This window comes from Rhopalosiphum padi, chromosome 1 (assembly GCF_020882245.1).
Source record: "Rhopalosiphum padi isolate XX-2018 chromosome 1, ASM2088224v1, whole genome shotgun sequence".
Lineage (NCBI taxonomy): Eukaryota > Metazoa > Arthropoda > Insecta > Hemiptera > Aphididae > Rhopalosiphum > Rhopalosiphum padi.
In genome coordinates, this window is record NC_083597.1 from 90,282,491 (window position 1) to 90,300,449 (window position 17,959).

General features: G+C 30.6%; 5 protein-coding genes and 1 non-coding gene across 6 annotated transcripts; 4 read left to right on the top strand and 2 right to left on the bottom strand.

The window, feature by feature from the left end:
- Positions 1–6,286: 6,286 nt before the first annotated feature.
- Positions 6,287–6,405, bottom strand: LOC132918783 (5S ribosomal RNA). Its single transcript, XR_009660575.1, has one exon. It is a non-coding gene; the product is annotated as a 5S ribosomal RNA (ribosomal RNA).
- Positions 6,406–6,990: 585 nt separating this feature from the next.
- LOC132918059 (uncharacterized) lies at positions 6,991–8,230 on the top strand. The gene is made up of 3 exons (XM_060979127.1): positions 6,991–7,109; positions 7,412–7,526; positions 7,643–8,230. Exons 1-3 carry the CDS (start codon positions 7,107–7,109, stop codon positions 7,987–7,989), a joined length of 465 nt encoding a protein of 154 aa, XP_060835110.1. The 5' UTR covers positions 6,991–7,106; the 3' UTR covers positions 7,990–8,230.
- A 1,574-nt stretch (positions 8,231–9,804) lies between these two features.
- LOC132927373 (KRAB-A domain-containing protein 2-like) lies at positions 9,805–10,965 on the top strand. The gene is made up of 2 exons (XM_060991892.1): positions 9,805–10,648; positions 10,802–10,965. The coding sequence occupies exons 1-2, from the start codon at positions 9,805–9,807 to the stop codon at positions 10,963–10,965; spliced, it is 1,008 nt and encodes a 335-aa protein (XP_060847875.1).
- On the top strand, positions 10,806–11,831 carry LOC132917025 (uncharacterized). Its single transcript, XM_060977535.1, has 3 exons — positions 10,806–10,999; positions 11,071–11,289; positions 11,353–11,831. Exons 2-3 carry the CDS (start codon positions 11,142–11,144, stop codon positions 11,625–11,627), a joined length of 423 nt encoding a protein of 140 aa, XP_060833518.1. The 5' UTR covers positions 10,806–10,999; positions 11,071–11,141; the 3' UTR covers positions 11,628–11,831.
- A 32-nt stretch (positions 11,832–11,863) lies between these two features.
- On the top strand, positions 11,864–13,475 carry LOC132932459 (uncharacterized). Its single transcript, XM_060998842.1, has 2 exons — positions 11,864–11,997; positions 12,124–13,475. Exons 1-2 carry the CDS (start codon positions 11,956–11,958, stop codon positions 13,414–13,416), a joined length of 1,335 nt encoding a protein of 444 aa, XP_060854825.1. The 5' UTR covers positions 11,864–11,955; the 3' UTR covers positions 13,417–13,475.
- Positions 13,476–15,379: 1,904 nt separating this feature from the next.
- Positions 15,380–16,409, bottom strand: LOC132927382 (uncharacterized). The gene is made up of 4 exons (XM_060991903.1): positions 16,286–16,409; positions 16,132–16,211; positions 15,596–15,703; positions 15,380–15,521 (listed from the first exon to the last, which is right to left on the bottom strand). The coding sequence occupies exons 1-4, from the start codon at positions 16,355–16,357 to the stop codon at positions 15,380–15,382; spliced, it is 402 nt and encodes a 133-aa protein (XP_060847886.1). The 5' UTR covers positions 16,358–16,409.
- Positions 16,410–17,959: the final 1,550 nt, after the last annotated feature.

The following is a 17,959-nucleotide window of genomic DNA, read 5'->3' on the forward strand; positions in this document are numbered from 1 at the left end:
TATAAGTACGGTTAAATAATGAGTAAAGTATTTTGTGATTTTGTCAAAAAATACATATTATATTGAAGATTAGGGAAAAAATTATATTTATAAACCATAATGATAAATTATATAATTTATATTATAATTACTAAGCCAAGTTAGTGACTGTCTCGTAGTATAATATACTATTGTTCTGTACTTACTTCGTCTACAACGTTTAATGCGTAAATTAACTCATCTTCTTCAACTTCGTCAAAAAAATCCCGAGAGAAGTTTAGATCTAAAGTTTCCAAATCGTAATAGATATTCATATTCACTACCGACTCATTATTACTAAGGTGGCCCGATAATGTACCATCATCTGGATTTCCAGACATGTGAGCCACTACGCCCACATAATCAAATGCATCCACCTTAAATAAGTTCAGATAGATTTTTTCAAGTAGAATTAAACAAATAGTCAGTGGGTTTAATAGGGTCTGTGAATTTTCTCATGTAATATTTAAAAAAAATAATAATAATTTAAAAATGTAAGAAAGTCATTAAAAAATATATTTCATGACAAGATCAATTAAATAATGTTAATAATGTTTTTTAATGGAAAAATGTACTTAATAACTAGGTGGCGTATACGACCGGAAAAAATTGATACATTAAAAAAAAAAAAACAATTGATATTATTAGTGTACTTAATATTCATAGTTGAATAAATACATTTTCAATTATTTTTTATTTTAAATTATTTTGGACGAGTTAATACATTTTTGTATTTTGTATTTTATAGTTTCTTTTTTTGTGTTTAAAAACAATTTTAATTGAACGTTACTGGGCACTGATACTTACTTCATGGTACTCGAAGTCATCGAACGGCGCCACAGGACGTTCGCTGTGATCAGTGGCGAGTTCTACATAACTAGCAACGTACTCATTGATCACTGTGACCGGATCACTAATAACGCTGTCGCGAGAACCATCGTCATTGTCGTGCAAAATTTCTATAGCATAGAACAAAATAATGAATATTTAATATTAAAAGAAAACGTTTACATCTTACATGGGTTCATACTCACTTTGCCGAATCTCAATTCGCCGACAACTCAGTTTACCAACAAATATACCAGTTTTAAAATATTTTTAAAATATTCCCTTTTCGTCGACAGTCTACTCAGTCTAGTTTGCCGGCGTCTTGGTTCGCCAACAAATTATTAATAAAGTTTCAATTTTCCCGATTCACCGACATTGGATGGTACATTTAAATCCGCCCCCAAATTATTTATGCAAATATACACATTACACTGTATTGTAAAGGGTGTTGTGGTGCCAATAGTTATATTATGTTATCATTTCAAAAATTAATATATAAATTAACAAATTATATAAATATATACCTATTATATAATTAATATTTTTGTATATTATAATATATTAAATTCATATATTTATTTATACTTTGCTCTTTTACCGAATAAAAGCAATAATACTTATAAGAGAATATTAAATATAATTAAAGAAACTGCCTTGAGAAATGATTTGGCTTTTAAACCAAAAACATTTCAAATTGTTTTTGAAATTGGAATGATTGTTGCCAATAGAGATTTATTTGGATATAACACAGAAATAAAAGGATGCTTTTTCATTTTGGGCAATCTATATGGCGTCAAGTACAAGAAGTTGGATTAGTGCACGATTATACACACAATGATGAAGTAAAAAAAACTGTTCGAAGAAATGTGCCTTAGATCTGAATATAATAATATATCATAAACTACTTTTATTTGTATATAATATATCTACTGACAATGTATTAATAACCATTTAAACATGACAACTTTGTATTTATTTTTATTTTTTAATAAGTCGGTGAATTGGGAGTCGGCAAGTTGGGAACGTGTAAATAAATAGTCAGCGAATTGAGATTCAGAAAATTATGTTTCGGCGAAGAGGGAAGTCATGATTTACATGTACGATGTACTTACCTTCGACAACAAGGGATTTTAATTTTTTTGGGATATAGTTTTCATCATCGTCGTTTTCAATTGCCGTGTGCTTACGCTTATTATCCATTGTAGAGAAAAATTGTAGGCACAAAATTCAAAAACTATTAATTAATCGTATTTTATTTGTTACTGAAATACAATCGATTTTATGTACAGATAGAATGAAGCTAATCTGCTGAGTTCAATTGAAAAGTATATGTTTATTTTTACGTCGAAACCAACCGATTGTTTTCAGCCATCCACAAAATAAACAATTATACGTCTGATCGCATTATCATAATAGCATAATGTGTTTAATACTGTTTATTTATCAACAAAAGATCAATTCATACAAAAACATACACACACACAATATTATAGTCGAACCGTGTTTTACTCACACGTTTACCACGGCGTCCGATAGTATAGGTTGTGTATAATATAGGAAAGGGCGCCCATAGGAAGTTTTCAAGGGGTAGAGGGTAGACAACATTTTAATTTATCAATCCATTTATAATAATAGGAATAGCTATGAGTTAGAAAGAGGTTTACAATTTAACATTATACATATCAAACTGGAAAATTATGAAATAAAAATTATTTAACCAATTAAGCACAAAAGTAATTTATTGAATTTGTATTTAATTAATAACATAAATTGGACACTTATAACATTAATTATATTTTTAAAATGTTAATTTACAAATAAAAATTGTAAATTTATTTTTTAACACCAAATATATTTATTACTTGTTCTATATTATATTCATTATTTTTATCATCAATTTTTTCCCTATATGTACACTTATCATACATAATCTATCAAGTCTATCTTCACTCATTGTAGATCTCGTCCGTGACTTGAATCTTCGTAACGTACTGAATGATCGTTCTACAGTGCATGTCGTAGGTTAATTATTATCAATAGAATATAAACGAAAAAGCGTGTTGTTATTTATAGCTGATAACCTGGTTTGCCACAGCCCACAGTAAATAAACCGATTTTTCATGAACAAATTATGGATTTTCATATATTAAATTAAATTTTTAAATTCTATCTATCTAAATAAATAGATTCTGATTATAGTAAACAATTTTCCAACATTTTTCAGGGGGGACATGTCCCTCCCTTGCCTCCCCCATATGGGCGCCCTTGGGTATCCATGTATATTTACCCAAGAAATGTGTGATTTTGAGTCATTCGCCCCTCCCCCCCCCTCACGACTCTGACTGTAGTAGCTTATAGTGTCTACGCAGTCAACATTCATCCCTTGCGAGTTTTCTACCTTTTTTTAGGTTTAGTAGCATAAACAGTTCGTAACGGGGAGCATATACTAATATTTAATATTATTCCAGCCCGTATTATATTATTATTATTAACGGAATAACGACGTTTGTCCGCGTAGCTGAATGATATGCCTATGATGATAGTATATTAATATAGTTAATTTACATTGTAATACGTCGACTGCAACAGCTAGGTACAGCAGGCTACTGACATTTCGTAATTATAACCCCCGAAAGCGGTAAACAGGAGCAGAACAGGACAAATCGTTTTCGAAATATTATTATATCTCACTATAATCAGTGTAATCTATATTATAATATAGGTAAGTAAGCGTAGGTGGTTCTATATAGTCTATACAGGCGTAACACGTTTCTACCAAAAGTGGACCTTTCCTCTTTCCACCAATATTAGTTTCTACCAAAATAAAAATGTTTATATGTTTATATTGTTTATATGAAAACCTTTAATACAGTAATAAGTTTATTTAACATAATAATACTTAGTTTAAAAAAATGATATATTATGGTATATATACTTTAGCAGTTTAGCTGTTATGTTTATGTTTATGTATATTATGTATATTGTGTACTCATATATATATATAATTGGATGATATATATATTGTTTTTAATTGTAGAATATACTTTTCGTGAGTTTTTCGGATTGATGTAAAATGTATAAATACACATATTATCTGCAATGTACCTATATTGTATATTGTACGTTTATGGTATTTAATTGTATCTATGTTAAACCGTTGTCGTATTTATTACCTTTTATGTTGACGGGATATATAACGGGACAATATTTTATGAACAAGTGAAAAAGTTGCATAATTTAAATTGTGCATTACAACCGTGTGTTAAAATAAAATGTGTTATAACTTTTAATATAAGTGTACATATAGGTAGTATACAATTGTTTTAGTGAAAACGTGGTATATTATCTTATTTGGTGAAAACGGATATTAATGACAAAGGGAAAGATACACTTTTGGTGGAAACGGTTATCGCCGTCTATACAATAATTATTAAAATAATAGGTTTATGTAACGTCATAAATATATTATACTAAATGCCTAGGAAGTACTTATACCTATATAAACTACCTATATACCTTGGCATAATACGCTTATATACCAAATTAAAGAAATATAACAATTAAACATTTAAATGTACATTTAGACCAATGTTTTTCATGCTGTATAATGTATATAACGTTTATACGGTATACACGTCTATGTGCGATCACTGTTTTTTTAAACAGCAACAATTCGCTAACCAAAATATATTGTCAATTTTAAAGTTTTTTAATAAAATGATTTTATTTTTGTATCTCATTTTCATATTATGTTATTAAAATTATTATCTATAGTAATTATTGCTAATTAGAATCTATACTTATCTACATATTATAATAAAATTATAATAAGTATAAATATTTGTAATAATTTACATGTATGTATACATTTCTATTTTAAATGAAAACAAATAAATAATAATAATAATAATTATATTATTATTATGATTTTTCTTGGGTTGAGGACTTCTAGTTATTTTTTTCTAGTTTTAGTTTGTTTAGAAAGGTCGCAGAACTCGCAGAACAATGCGAGTGATGTATTTATTTTGTATAACACTGAATTAGGAGGTTATATTTAAAAATATGTTTGTATGTTATTTTATCATTATTGCATACAAATTAGACAAATTAAGAGCATAATATAGGTATCTACACATTATTTAGAACGTTTTGGTATTTGATATAATAGACAATAGTATAACGAACTGTATAAGTATAATTTGTTGGTATAATGAAAATTTTAACTGTTTGTATATTGATAACCCACAAAAGTACTTATAATAAGTAATCTATAGCTAGATGTTGCTCTAAATTTGACATTGTGAGATTTCCTATCTTGTTTTTAATTCATTATTTAGTAGCATTTTAATTAAAATGTACTTCTGATTTATAAACATTAAAAACTATAAACATGTATTGCTGGCTGCTAATATTGATAATTATAATATTCATAATGTTAAAATACCTACATAATAATAATATTATAATATTATTTATTTCGGTCGCACAGTTTATTGTTACAGTGTCATTGTTACAAAGTACCTATATCTACGTCCAATAACTTATTATTCTGTTGACTGTTCTGAATGTATATTGTTATAATGTAAATATATTAACGTATATCATAAACTATATACCTAATCATTAATAAAACAAAATAATATTAGGCCCGACGTCGAAAACCGATCGCCGTCTGCTGCGGCCTGCCCAGCGATGCTGTCGAATTCAGCCAAATCTCTTGATTCGTTTGCAAATGACGAGCCCCAAAAAGTATGCCGTGATTTCTTCGATTCGATGTCAAAACAATATGGATCGGTTCCCAATATTGCACTGATATCTGGTGCAGGCGATGCGTTAAAGATCCGATCATCGTCATCATCGGTTTCGACGCAGCTGGTATCTGCGCACTCGACCAAACCGGACGCCGCGAAGGGTGACTTCATTCGTCTACCGAGGAAAAAACCATGGAGTTCGATGCCGAACATTCACATAACGTTTATTGATGGAACCGAAACAACCGAAATCGAGTGCATTCCTATGAAAGTTATAGTAGCTGAGGTTGAAAATGCAACAAAACCGGCCTACGATGTGCACGTTTATTCAGATCCGATAACCGGCACCAATCACGGAACCACCACTGAACGTAGATGCCGTTCGTGGTGGAATCGTACGAAAAAATTCGTACGTCGAATGTTTTGTTGTGCGTAATATAGCCTATAGTTTAAAATATAATACTGTGTGGTTATTTTAACTTGTACGCAGTTATAACTTATAAGTTAAGTATATATATTATATATACTTGAACCTAGAAAAGTTCCTTATGGCTTAACGGTTTTGGTTAGGTAAAAATATTTTTATATTGCGTAATTAAAAAATTTAAAAAAAACTCGATAAAGATAAAATATCTTGATATTTTTTAAGTTAAAATTGGAAATGCATGTTGATTTATCAAAATAAAAAAAGCCAACGGCACGTAGTGTTCCCAAGCGGTCACCCATCCAAGTACTAACTACGCCCGACGTTGCTTAACTTCAGTGATCGGACGAGAACTGGTGTATTCAACGTGGTATGGTCGTTGGCGATTTCAACGTAGAAAATAATAGTAACTAAATACCGTAATCAAATGTTTAATTTTTTTGGTGGTGGTATAAGACAAAAACTGAATTCAGTTAATTTTCAATATTTAAAAAAAATACTAAAAAGCAAACACGACACTAGATATAGATGTATAAATTGAGTTTTGATATTACAGTAAAACATACTTACCTATTTATTTACTTTTATATACTAATTTAATACCTACTATCGGTAAGTATTGCCGGTATTGGTAAAATATTTTGTCAAAGTACCTAAGCCGCAGGAGAGCCGATTGAGCCGAGTGTCATACCTCATAAGGGTATTTACAGTTATAAATAAAATCGAACGGAATAAAAACAATTACTGAAAAATACTACGAAAATAACCCTACACTGCATAAAGTATCAGCCACGTTACAACCATGAAAATTAAAAATAACTGCCGTTTATATAACAACAAAGGTTTGGCGGTCTTTTTGTTAACATCTTCATATATTTACCCACACATTATTTATTTGATAAAACGTCTTTGACATCAGCTGTTTATTAGTAAAATCACTATCAATGATTGTTATCAACAACAGAAAAACGTATTTTTCGGTTCAAAATTAAACTGAAAAATATCATCACAACTAACAAAAAAAAAAATATTTTCTTACTCAGTTATGTGTTGAGATTGTTTTTAAATTGTTTGATCTCAAATTAATGGTAAGTAGTATACATTTTTATTCCTTTTTCACACGTATCACATATAATACATTATGCAATAGTTACAAATATAATTGTATCACAGATGATACACTGTGCAATGACGACTATTAAAAAAGTAAAATTAAATAATTACTTTTTTGAATTGTTTTATTGTTTGCAATAATTCCTATACATATTATTATGCTTTTTTTAATCTAAACATATTTGCCATATTTGCTATATATCTATGCTTCCTATATATATTATGCTTTATGCTTTATCTATATCTCTATAGCATGTGCTTATTTTATTTTTATTAGTTTAGATATTTAGCTATGTCTAGAAAAGGCTTAAGTGATCAACAATTAGTCGAGTTATTAAATTGGGATTTGAGTGATGATGATTTAGACTGTACTGATTCTGAGGATGATATGGGTAAGTTTATATAAATAAGTATGTATACTTTCAAATTTCCAAATTATTAATTATTTTAATTTTTTTAAATATTGTTTTGGAATCAATTGAAAATAATATGCCTTTGATATTTCCAGAAGAATGTGAAGAAATATTGAACGACGTTATTTTAGAAAATGAGTTGGATCTAGGTAATGATGAAGTTTTTGAACCTTTAAATATTATGAATATGCCTGTTGTTCTTGATGATTGTGATCCAAATTCTTTATGTAATGAACCTCCTATTAATGATACACAAATTACAAATATTATTTCTCAAATTAACAATCAAAAACTTTTAAAAACAAAAATAAATCAAGTGCAATGGAAAAAAGCAAACTTTTATATGGATCCACAATTTTTAAAATTTGAGACTGAACCACTTCCTAATAAAATTACTTCATTAAAGTCACCAATTGATTTTTTTTTCTTATTTTTTTACTGATGATTTATATCAACACATAATATCTCAATCCCAACTTTATTCAATACAATGTGATGTAAACAAACCTGTCAACATAACTAAAACTGAATTACAACAATACATTGGCATATGCTTATTTACTTCAATTGTTGTTATCCCTAATGTACGTTGATTGTTACCTATTATTTTATTATTAATTATTAATTATTCATTCATTTTTATATACTTTATAAGTGTTTATTTAATTGTTTGATATGTACTAAAAGACTCATATATATTCTATTATAAATGTGATAATTTGTTATTATATTTTAAATTTTTATAATCATACTAATGTAAAGGAAGATTACCTATTATTTTATTATTAATTACTTATTTATTTGATAAGTATTGTTTTACCTTTATTCATGTTATATAGATAATTCTTAATTTTAATTTTATATCTCCTATAGTTATCTAATCTTTCAATATTATCTTTATTACTTTGATATGATTTGGAAAGCTTTGGTTATGATGTGGATACTTATCTAAAATTATTATTTGAGCAATACTCCAGTACTGTAGATTTTAATACTGTGTAAGTATGTTCTCTGTGTTCAGACTGTTTATTGATATTTGTAATATTTATTAATTTTTTTTCGAAATTTTAACCATGAAAAACGAATTTAATAGACGTTTAAAGTTACTATACAGTGAAAAAAATTCTAAGTGCCACAGTAGCAATCCGTGCTCAAATAAATAAATATAGTTATTTTTTAATGTTATCTATAAATTACGATTACTATGTAACTATTCAAAATAATAATAAATAAATTAATGTAATATTTATTTTACAATAGGTATAGTTTTATACATGGTAGAATAGTGAATACATTACCCTTTACGCATTGGTCATTGTACACAATGTCCGAGCAATGTGTTTTATTTTCACTTTAACCACTAAAATTAGGCATTGTGCACAATGCCCGGACACTGTGCACAATGCCCAACTACCCCACTTTGCCTGTAACATATATACTGCACCATACGCGGTTTTACTACATTTATATTTTGACTATTGATATGGTTCAATTTAATTACCAGGTATTTTAATAGTATTAAATTTAATTGTGTTTTTAATTAAAAAAAATTGAAAATATACATAATATTTTACTACCTATACTACTTGATTTTTTAAATGTTGTTTTATATTTTGTCACTCTTTATAAATTAATTAACTGAAAGTCCAATACAAATTGATAATTATTTTCCATTAGATATTATAATGAACTGTGTTATAACGGTAATATGATATACATCATACTATACACTATACTCCGTACCAAATAAGAGCGCACCGGGCGGCGCACGAAAATCGGTCCAAACTCGCGCATGACAGAGAGCGCTACCGCAGCGTGTTTCGGCAGCGGCAGGGTCAACTGTTTATACAGAGTATTGTATATGTTACGGTAAATGATGTTACATCGGAAATTAACGTTATTCGCCGGTTATTTACGTTATTTACCTACGAATGTGGGAATTATCGTTATTTTCTAGTGAATAACGTTAATAACCGTATGATTTGGGAAATGTTAATTTTATTTTAAAATAATGTCCAACGAGCAATGATAAAGTGATCGCTAAACTAATTGTGGTACTAATTGGGTAAATCAATAACTCTTTATCGGCCACAGATAAGGTGGACACTGGGCCTATACAGTATACAATTACTATACATATTATAACATCGGTATAGCCGTGGAGATTACATTTGAAAATATCATACGTAACGAAAATTTATATAGATTATTACTTTAGTATGTGTACAACTGTCGTCGTATTTACCACTTATTTAAAATGGCTATCGATATTCAAACTGTTCGCACAACTTTCAACGAAAAACTGAAAAATATTCTCACGAGCAAACGAGATGATAATAACTCATTTTTGTCTACTAAAGACTACAATGATGTTATTGAACAAGTTAAAAAATCAAAAATGTGTTTAAAAACTGTCGGTGAAGCTAAAACAATGAAGGACTATCGTGTAGTACGTAAGTACGATATTTTAAAAATAAATGGAAAAGAACGTCTTATTAGATCAGTAGACGAAAAAAATGTTGTATTGTATTACGTTAAAATTGACGAAGTGTTTGATATTCTTCACGAAACACATTCTGCCATCGGCCACGGAGGACGAAATCGTATGATGGCAGAACTGAAAAATAAAAATTGCAATATAACAAACGAAACAGTTATGGTTTATTTAAAATTATGTGTTCAATGTCAGAAAAAAGCAGTGCACCCAAGAAGAGGATTAGTATCTAAACCAATTTTAGAGTCAACTTTCAACTCACGGGCACAAGTTGACCTTATAGACATGCAATCTCAACATTATAATGACTATCGTTTCATAATGAATTACCAGGATCATTTGACTAAGTACGTAATATTGAAACCCTTAAAATCAAAACGCGCTGAAGAAATCGCTTATAATCTTATCGATATTTATACGTTATTTGGGGCACCTGCAATATTGCAATCCGATAACGGGAGAGAATTCGTTAATTCGGTGATTAATGAACTTCATATAATGTGGAATGAAGTCAAAATCGTTCACGGAAAGCCAAGACATAGTCAAAGTCAGGGGTCAGTTGAACGAGCCAATAGAGACGTCCAAGAAATGCTAGCTGCTTGGATGGGTGATAATAATAGTTCCGATTGGCCATCGGCATTAAGATTTATTCAGTTTAAAAAAATAGAGCTTTTCATTCAGGTACTATTAACATTTAACTTATTTTTATTAATAGTTAATAAAAATTGTTTTTTTTTAATGTTAATTATTTACATATTAGGCATAGGTAGAACGCCATATGAAGCGATGTTTGGCTGCACGGCTAGAATTGGTTTAATGTCGTCTAATCTTCCAAACGATGAAATAAAAGAGGTCATTACGGAAGAAGATTTAGAAAAAATAACCAATGAACCAATCACCGAAGAAGACGAAATCGGAAATTAAATCATAGAAATCGTAGAAAAAAATTCGGAACTTGGTACTTAAATATTTTTTAATTATTTAACAATAAATTATTAATATTTAAAAATTATTTTTAATATTTTTTAGATGATCGTCAAGAAAATATTTGTATTGCACGTAAAAATTCAAAAAAAAATTTAGAAAAACAAGGAGAGAAAATGATGAAACTTTCCAAAGAAAAGTTTCCTCAGCTTGAAATAGGCACAACTGTACGTGTAACTATACCGGACGTTGATAGAGCTCGTGGTTCTCCGCGAAATATACTGGCAGTTGTCACCCAAGTTGAACATGACTTATACAAACTCTGTAAGTTAATTCTTAATGAAAAAATATATTATTAAAATTAAAAATTGTTTAATTATTTTATAGGTACGGAACATGGTTTTCTTAAATATAATTACACACGCCAAGAAATAGCTGCTTGCGAAGAAAATCTATTAGACATGTACAATGTAATAAAATTAGCAGGTGATAGACAGTTGACACTGAGGGAAGCAGCTAGTAATAGTTCGGTTGCGGGCCCTCAAGGGTACCAGCGTTGCCATTGCAAGACTGGTTGTAATAATAAACGTTGTGCCTGCCGTGGGGCTGAAAAATTATGTAATAGTAAATGTCATGGGAGTACAAATTGTAAAAACAAATAAAAAATAATAAAGCATTTTTTCTATTTTTAAAAATACCTATTTTGTAGTAGGTATTTGAGATTCACGTGCATATCTGGTCTATAACAACAATTACCTGTGTATTTGGTCATTAATGTGATTATCCGGTTTATAACGATAATTACCTGTGTATTTGGTAAATAACGTTAATAACCGGTGAATTACGTTAATTTCCATTTAACATCATTTACCGTAACATATATATCACACCAGTTCAACGGTATTACGCGGTTAGACGTCTTTTTTTTTGTACGCATTGGTATATAATATTTTGAATTTTTCTTTTATTGTTTCATTTCAACGTGACACTATGACAAATATTTCACCTTCAACAAAAAATCCTATGGGAAAGGTTAGTAAAAAAATATCTTCCTATTATGTATTAATGTATTATGTATTATTAATTATTATATACTTATTATAGTTTTATCCGAATATTATACATTATTTAACATAGTTTTTTTTATTTTTATTCCAGCCTGTTTCATCACAATCACGCATAATGATTGTTAATTCCTACAAGGCGCAATTAAGGCAAAATCCAAAGTTAACAGTTCGAGAAGCTCGTATTTGTATATCACAAAACCTTGGCATCGGACAACGAACAATTTCAAATGTTATAAGTGAATATAATTCCAAAAGAACTGTGACCTCTCCTTCCAAAACTCGTATTAAGCCATCATTGAAAGATAAGTTAGATGATATGCAACTAAATACTGTACGTAGGCATATTCATTCATTTTGGTTCAATAAAACGATACCTACATTGAACAAAATATTGCAAGTCATTAATGATGATGATAGTTTACCAAATTTATCAAAAATGAACTTACAACGTCTGATGAAATTTATGGACTTCGTGTACACGAAATGCAGTCGCAATAGTGCGCTTATTGAGAAGGACGAAATTGTTTTGTGGCGAAGACGGTATTTACTAAATATACGTAAATATCGTGAAGAAGGGCGAACTATATACTACCTTGACGAGACATGGGTTAACGCAGGGGACAACACCATCCAATCACCCCATGATGCATTTTTGCAAGGTCTCACGACGGGTTCTCAGAATCCATCTGGCAAAGGCAAGAGACTCATTGTGTTACACATTGGGTCGAAAGACGGGTTCGTGCCAGATGGTCTTATGTGTTTCGAGTCAAAAAAAACCACGGACTACCATGAAGAAATGAATGGTGAAACATTTTACAACTGGATGTCAAACATATTACCACGACTTAAAGAGAACAGTGTCATTGTAATGGACAATGCTCCATATCATTCTGTGAAGAAAGAAAAAATTCCAAACACAAATTCCAGAAAAGCAGACATTATAAAATGGTTAGAGGAAAAGGGCCAGGTAATTGATCGACCTATGGTGATCCCTGAATTACTCGACATTGTAAAACAAATAAAACCACAATTTGATAAGTATGTAATTGACGATCTGGTCGAAACACACAACCGGAGAATTTTAAGACTCCCTCCATATCATTGTGAGTTGAATCCAATAGAACTGGCATGGGCTTCCGTGAAAGATCACGTAAAAAAGAACAACACCAGCTATAAATTATGTGACGTCAAAACACTATTAATGGAAGGTATAAAGCGAGTAAATGAGAATGATATGTGGAAAAATTTCATAAGACATACGACAGAAGAGGAAGAAAAATTCAATAAGATCGATTTTATTGTAGAGAATATGTTGACGGCAGAAACAGAACGCGTAACAATGACATTAGGTGATACGTCTTCGGATTCTGAATTATCTGATTAGTAATATTAATTTTTTTTTTATTTTTAATTTTCTATATTTTTATAAATCTAATAACTTTGACGATGTACAAGAATACAAAAAATTTGTGTACTACCAAAATATGTTTTTATTTATGATCTAACCTATCCTATTTATGCAAACAATTAAAATATTATTTGTATTATTATATTAATATTATATATCAAGGTGCATATGAAAAAAATAATAATAAGGCGTAGGTACACCAATAAAGGAAAAAAAGGTGGGCAAGTATGTGTCACTCTGCTGTACAGTATAATGGTATTAATTAAAAAAAACGAAAAATATGAGTATAATTTTACTGTATAATGCGTAACGCATGGGCATTGTTACTTCAATTCCCTGTATTCACGGCGGCGGCAACATCGTCGACGGCGTCAAACACGATTGACTACCGGCGACCAATGACAGCGAATAGACGATTCATTTGGATGCGCCAACGCGGTGCGCTCTTATTTGGTACGGAGTATTATAGCAGTATTAATTAAATTATAACAAAATTACATATCATAATAGTGAATAATAATATGTGCACTTGCACGAAATCGTCAATTTTTTTATATTGAAAAAATGTGCGCAAAGAGTTATGATGAGTAATGATGTATATTGAAAAATATAAAAAAAAAAGACCACTTAAACGTTTAAAACGGGTACAGTACGATTCGAAATACTCGAAATCTTCGTTAAATCGTTATAATGTCATTGAGGTAATTTATATAAATAAATAATAATAATATAGTGTTTGAAAAAATAAACGGGCCCGTGAAATCCTATAATGTCGGCCAAATAGAATTGTTTACGAACGCGGTGGTAGTTGCTGGCTAGTAATAAACACCGTGGGCTGGTCTGCCACGGTGAACGAAAAAATAAATTCAATAAGCTTATTAACAAACCAGACGTCTAACTTGCTATAACAGTTGTAATTTTTGAAAACAAAATGGAAGCAACAATGAATATTGTCGAAGGAAATGTCGATTCTGCTTCACCAATCCGGATGTATTGTCAGGAATTGGTGAGAGACATTATAGACAGGGTGATCGCGGACAATGAATCTAAAGACCAAAGAACACTGGTAGTAGACCGCGACGAGAAACCTGTAGAATTTAACGCTGAAGATACAACAATCCGATCACTGTGCCAAGAATTGGCGACGGGCATAATAGACGGAATCGTCGTGGCCGATAAAACGAGAACGGAAGACACAGACGGAGACGCGGATTTGATAACAGAAGAAATACGTCCGATTGCGGTGATCAACGATGTGGTGGTGCTTGATGAGTTGGCAATCGGATCAGGTGACCACACCGTACAGAGGGACGATGCGGATGAAGATAACAACGTGAAAGAGCCGGACGCAACGAAAAAAGTAAAACGTGTTTACCGCTGTCGGCGGCGGATGGCCGCAGCGTGGAAACGCGTAAGACGAGCGCTATTGCGCGTATGTTGCGTCCGTGCGGATTAGCCGTGACGGATGAAGAAGATCGGGTCCTCAGGCGGGTAACGCATATGACAGGACGAGGGGGCGGGATACGTGAATTCGGTGTTATAAGTTCACTTGCGCACAATCCTTTCGATTGGTCTTGTGGGCAAACGGGTTCGCGGGTCTTCGTGACGCGGTGTCAACCCTCTGACGGTGGTATGGGCGCTCGGACGCCCAGGACGCGCGGAGCCGTAAACTCCCGCGACCGAGGCGTTCGGGCCTCGCACGCAGTTACGATAGACACGTCACGAGCCCAAGCGGACTCGTTCGCAAGTAAGACCGATCGGAAGGATTGTGAGTAGTTAAACTTTTAAGACCGAATAGCGTATCCCCCACCACCCAATCGTCCACGTATATTGTGTTGTTGTCCTGTCATATGCCTGTCATGTACAATGATAATATTTGTTATGTAATAATTTATTTTTTATGTACCAATATACCTGTTTTCCATATATCTATATTGTTTTATTCCCTAATTTTCAAGTCGTGCTTATAATAGCTACTGTATTTAAAATTTCTAAGAAATTTGATCTGAAAATTTAATCTACGCCGGAAATACATTTCCTTGTTAAGTGTCGTCAGATTTGAATAAAACTGCATATTTTCTCTTCTGAACAAATTCAATTAAACAAATAATCATGAATTATGATGGACATTTATCAGCAACACTGCCACACATACTTACTTAATTTTCTATGCAATAAAGTGTCTTCAGACATTTTGAAATTGTCAGAGTGGCCAGCAAAACTTTCTCTTCCCACTTGTCTTTTTCTATTTTCTATGAAACCCCTTAATGAGAAACAGTTGGTGTATGATACAATTAAAATAACTATTTAGACAACTAGTGAATATTCAAAAGTGATAGATCGCATAAACAACTGCTTTGACCAGTGTCGGATTTGATTCGTCTTCTAGGGGGGGGCAATATCCATTGGTACTACTTTTTAACCTACAAAGGAAAAACATGTTATAGGTAGGTATGAAGGTAAAAATGTAAAATAAATAGTTATATTAAAAAATATCAGCATAATGTTATAAATTGTTGGAAATATTATTGGCGAACAATTATCTAATGATGCCCATACAGTTTTTGGAGGTTCAAATTCTAAAAATAAAAGTATTATGAATGTGTATACTACTATAGTTTGATATCTAGCCGTCTAGGGAGGGGTCATGGCCTCTATGCCCCCCCCCTAAACGCCGCGCCTGGCTTTGACTTATTTGAATTGCTTGTCCGATAATTAGAATCGGCTTCAAATTCTGCATTATCACTCTCGGCTATTCCACTTCTTGAATTCTGAAATTAATCATTATTTTTCAATGACAATGTGTGTTTTAAACATAACAGTAACACTGTATTGTAGGTCTTACCTCAGCGTGTTGAAACTCTTCATCATCGGATTCCGGAGCTTCTCCCAAAACGAGCATCGCTTTATCCGACATATTGTTTGGAGTATTTGGTAAGAAATCTTTAAAATAGTATTACGTATTAACTACGTTATAAGATTTAAGAAGTTAACATTTATACAGTAGTATTAATGTAGAGTGTATACTGTATAGAGCGTATTATATAGAATATATTTTATAATCTGTGAAGATTTATTTATTTTTTACCAATAACCATTAACCGCGATTTAAGACATACAGGTTAAACAAAGGTCTATGCCCTATAACCGAAAGTGTTTCGTGATGACTGGTGAACCAACTATTTTGAAAACGCCACAATTTGAGATATTATATAGAATAATATAATATAATATAATATAGTTTATTCTATATATTATATATTTTATAAATCTGGATATATCTCAGATCATGCTAATAACAACAAAAATACTGATAACAATATCATTGTTTTTTTTTATCATTAACTATCATAATATGATATTATTTGTTATTTACTCGTTTATCTATGATTCTTTTTATGTTTTATGAAGACGAAACATAATGAATTAATAATACATTATATATTATATATATATTGTTCTCGTTCTGTGAATATTTCGCATAGGTACGAGTGGAATTAGCCTCCTCAAATATATTTTACCACTCCTAAATTTATTTAAGATTAAATGATAATTATTAAATATTAATTTAAGCATAAAATAGTGAGAATGTGAGATACATCCTATGCAATGTGACGTAGAGAATTATTCAAAAGAAAATTGTATAAATATAAAATATAAAAGTTTATTTTGCAATATCCATATAATTGAATAAAAATATTCTTAGGTATCTAATAAGTAATAAATATTATTCGGACATGCGGCATCGACCAGTGGCATTGCGGCGGCCACGTCCAATATTTTAGTTTTATTTTGTTGATTAAAAACTTATTTAATATTTTTAATATACAGTGAAACCTCCTTTAACGGACAACTCTAAATAGCGGACATTTTTTAGGGAACGGGGACATTTTCACTACTTTTCTATACAGGAAAACCACTAAATACCGGACACTCTAAATAACAGACATTTTTATGGCATTTTAAATTTTGATATTAATCATTTCTAACGTTACTTTGTGGAATTAGAAAATGCATTAACATACTTGTATAGTTGTATTCAGTATTGACTGATACACTGATTCTCTTTTATACATGTCCAAAGCCATAGCATAATGCTGTTTATTCAATGTAAAAATACATTTCCATTGTTATTGTTATTATTATTTTTTTTTTAAGTAAAATCAAAATACTGCATACCTACTATAATATTTGATGTAGACGATGCAGTTACATTATTTAATAAATGTCTGTCAATAGGTATATGGCCCCTTCTCGTAATTTAGGTCTTTTGTAACATATCTAAGAGATAATATATTTAGAAATACTAAAATAAACCCATGAATCACTATTATAATTTATAATCTAGGTATAGTTGAAAATTTATAAATTATTAAACAACATTAATATTCACTTACCGAAAATTGACTTAGACCTGAAATCCATCATGTTGGTTCTAAAGATGTCGTCAGTTTTAAAATGTATTTCACACAGCACTCGATCTGTAATTGGGTTTCAGACATTTATTTTACTTTAAGTA

What these genes read in the sequence shown, in the direction of transcription:
- LOC132918059 (XM_060979127.1), top strand. An exon ending in TGATTCTGAGGATGATATGG is followed by an intron (nt 7,527 to 7,642) that starts GTAAGTTTATAT and finishes TGATATTTCCAG; the next exon opens with AAGAATGTGAAGAAATATTG.
- LOC132927373 (XM_060991892.1), top strand. Translation starts at nt 9,805, where the DNA reads ATGGCTATCGATATTCAAACTGTTCGCACAACTTTCAACGAAAAACTG. An exon ending in AATGCTAGCTGCTTGGATGG is followed by an intron (nt 10,649 to 10,801) that starts GTGATAATAATA and finishes TTTACATATTAG; the next exon opens with GCATAGGTAGAACGCCATAT.
- LOC132917025 (XM_060977535.1), top strand. Translation starts at nt 11,142, where the DNA reads ATGATGAAACTTTCCAAAGAAAAGTTTCCTCAGCTTGAAATAGGCACA. An exon ending in ACATGACTTATACAAACTCT is followed by an intron (nt 11,290 to 11,352) that starts GTAAGTTAATTC and finishes ATTATTTTATAG; the next exon opens with GTACGGAACATGGTTTTCTT.
- LOC132932459 (XM_060998842.1), top strand. Translation starts at nt 11,956, where the DNA reads ATGACAAATATTTCACCTTCAACAAAAAATCCTATGGGAAAG. An exon ending in CAAAAAATCCTATGGGAAAG is followed by an intron (nt 11,998 to 12,123) that starts GTTAGTAAAAAA and finishes TTTTTATTCCAG; the next exon opens with CCTGTTTCATCACAATCACG.
- LOC132927382 (XM_060991903.1), bottom strand. Translation starts at nt 16,357, where the DNA reads ATGTCGGATAAAGCGATGCTCGTTTTGGGAGAAGCTCCGGAATCCGAT. An exon ending in CGGACAAGCAATTCAAATAA is followed by an intron (nt 15,704 to 16,131) that starts GTCAAAGCCAGG and finishes TTTCTCATTAAG; the next exon opens with GGGTTTCATAGAAAATAGAA. An exon ending in TTGCATAGAAAATTAAGTAA is followed by an intron (nt 15,522 to 15,595) that starts GTATGTGTGGCA and finishes TTTGTTCAGAAG; the next exon opens with AGAAAATATGCAGTTTTATT.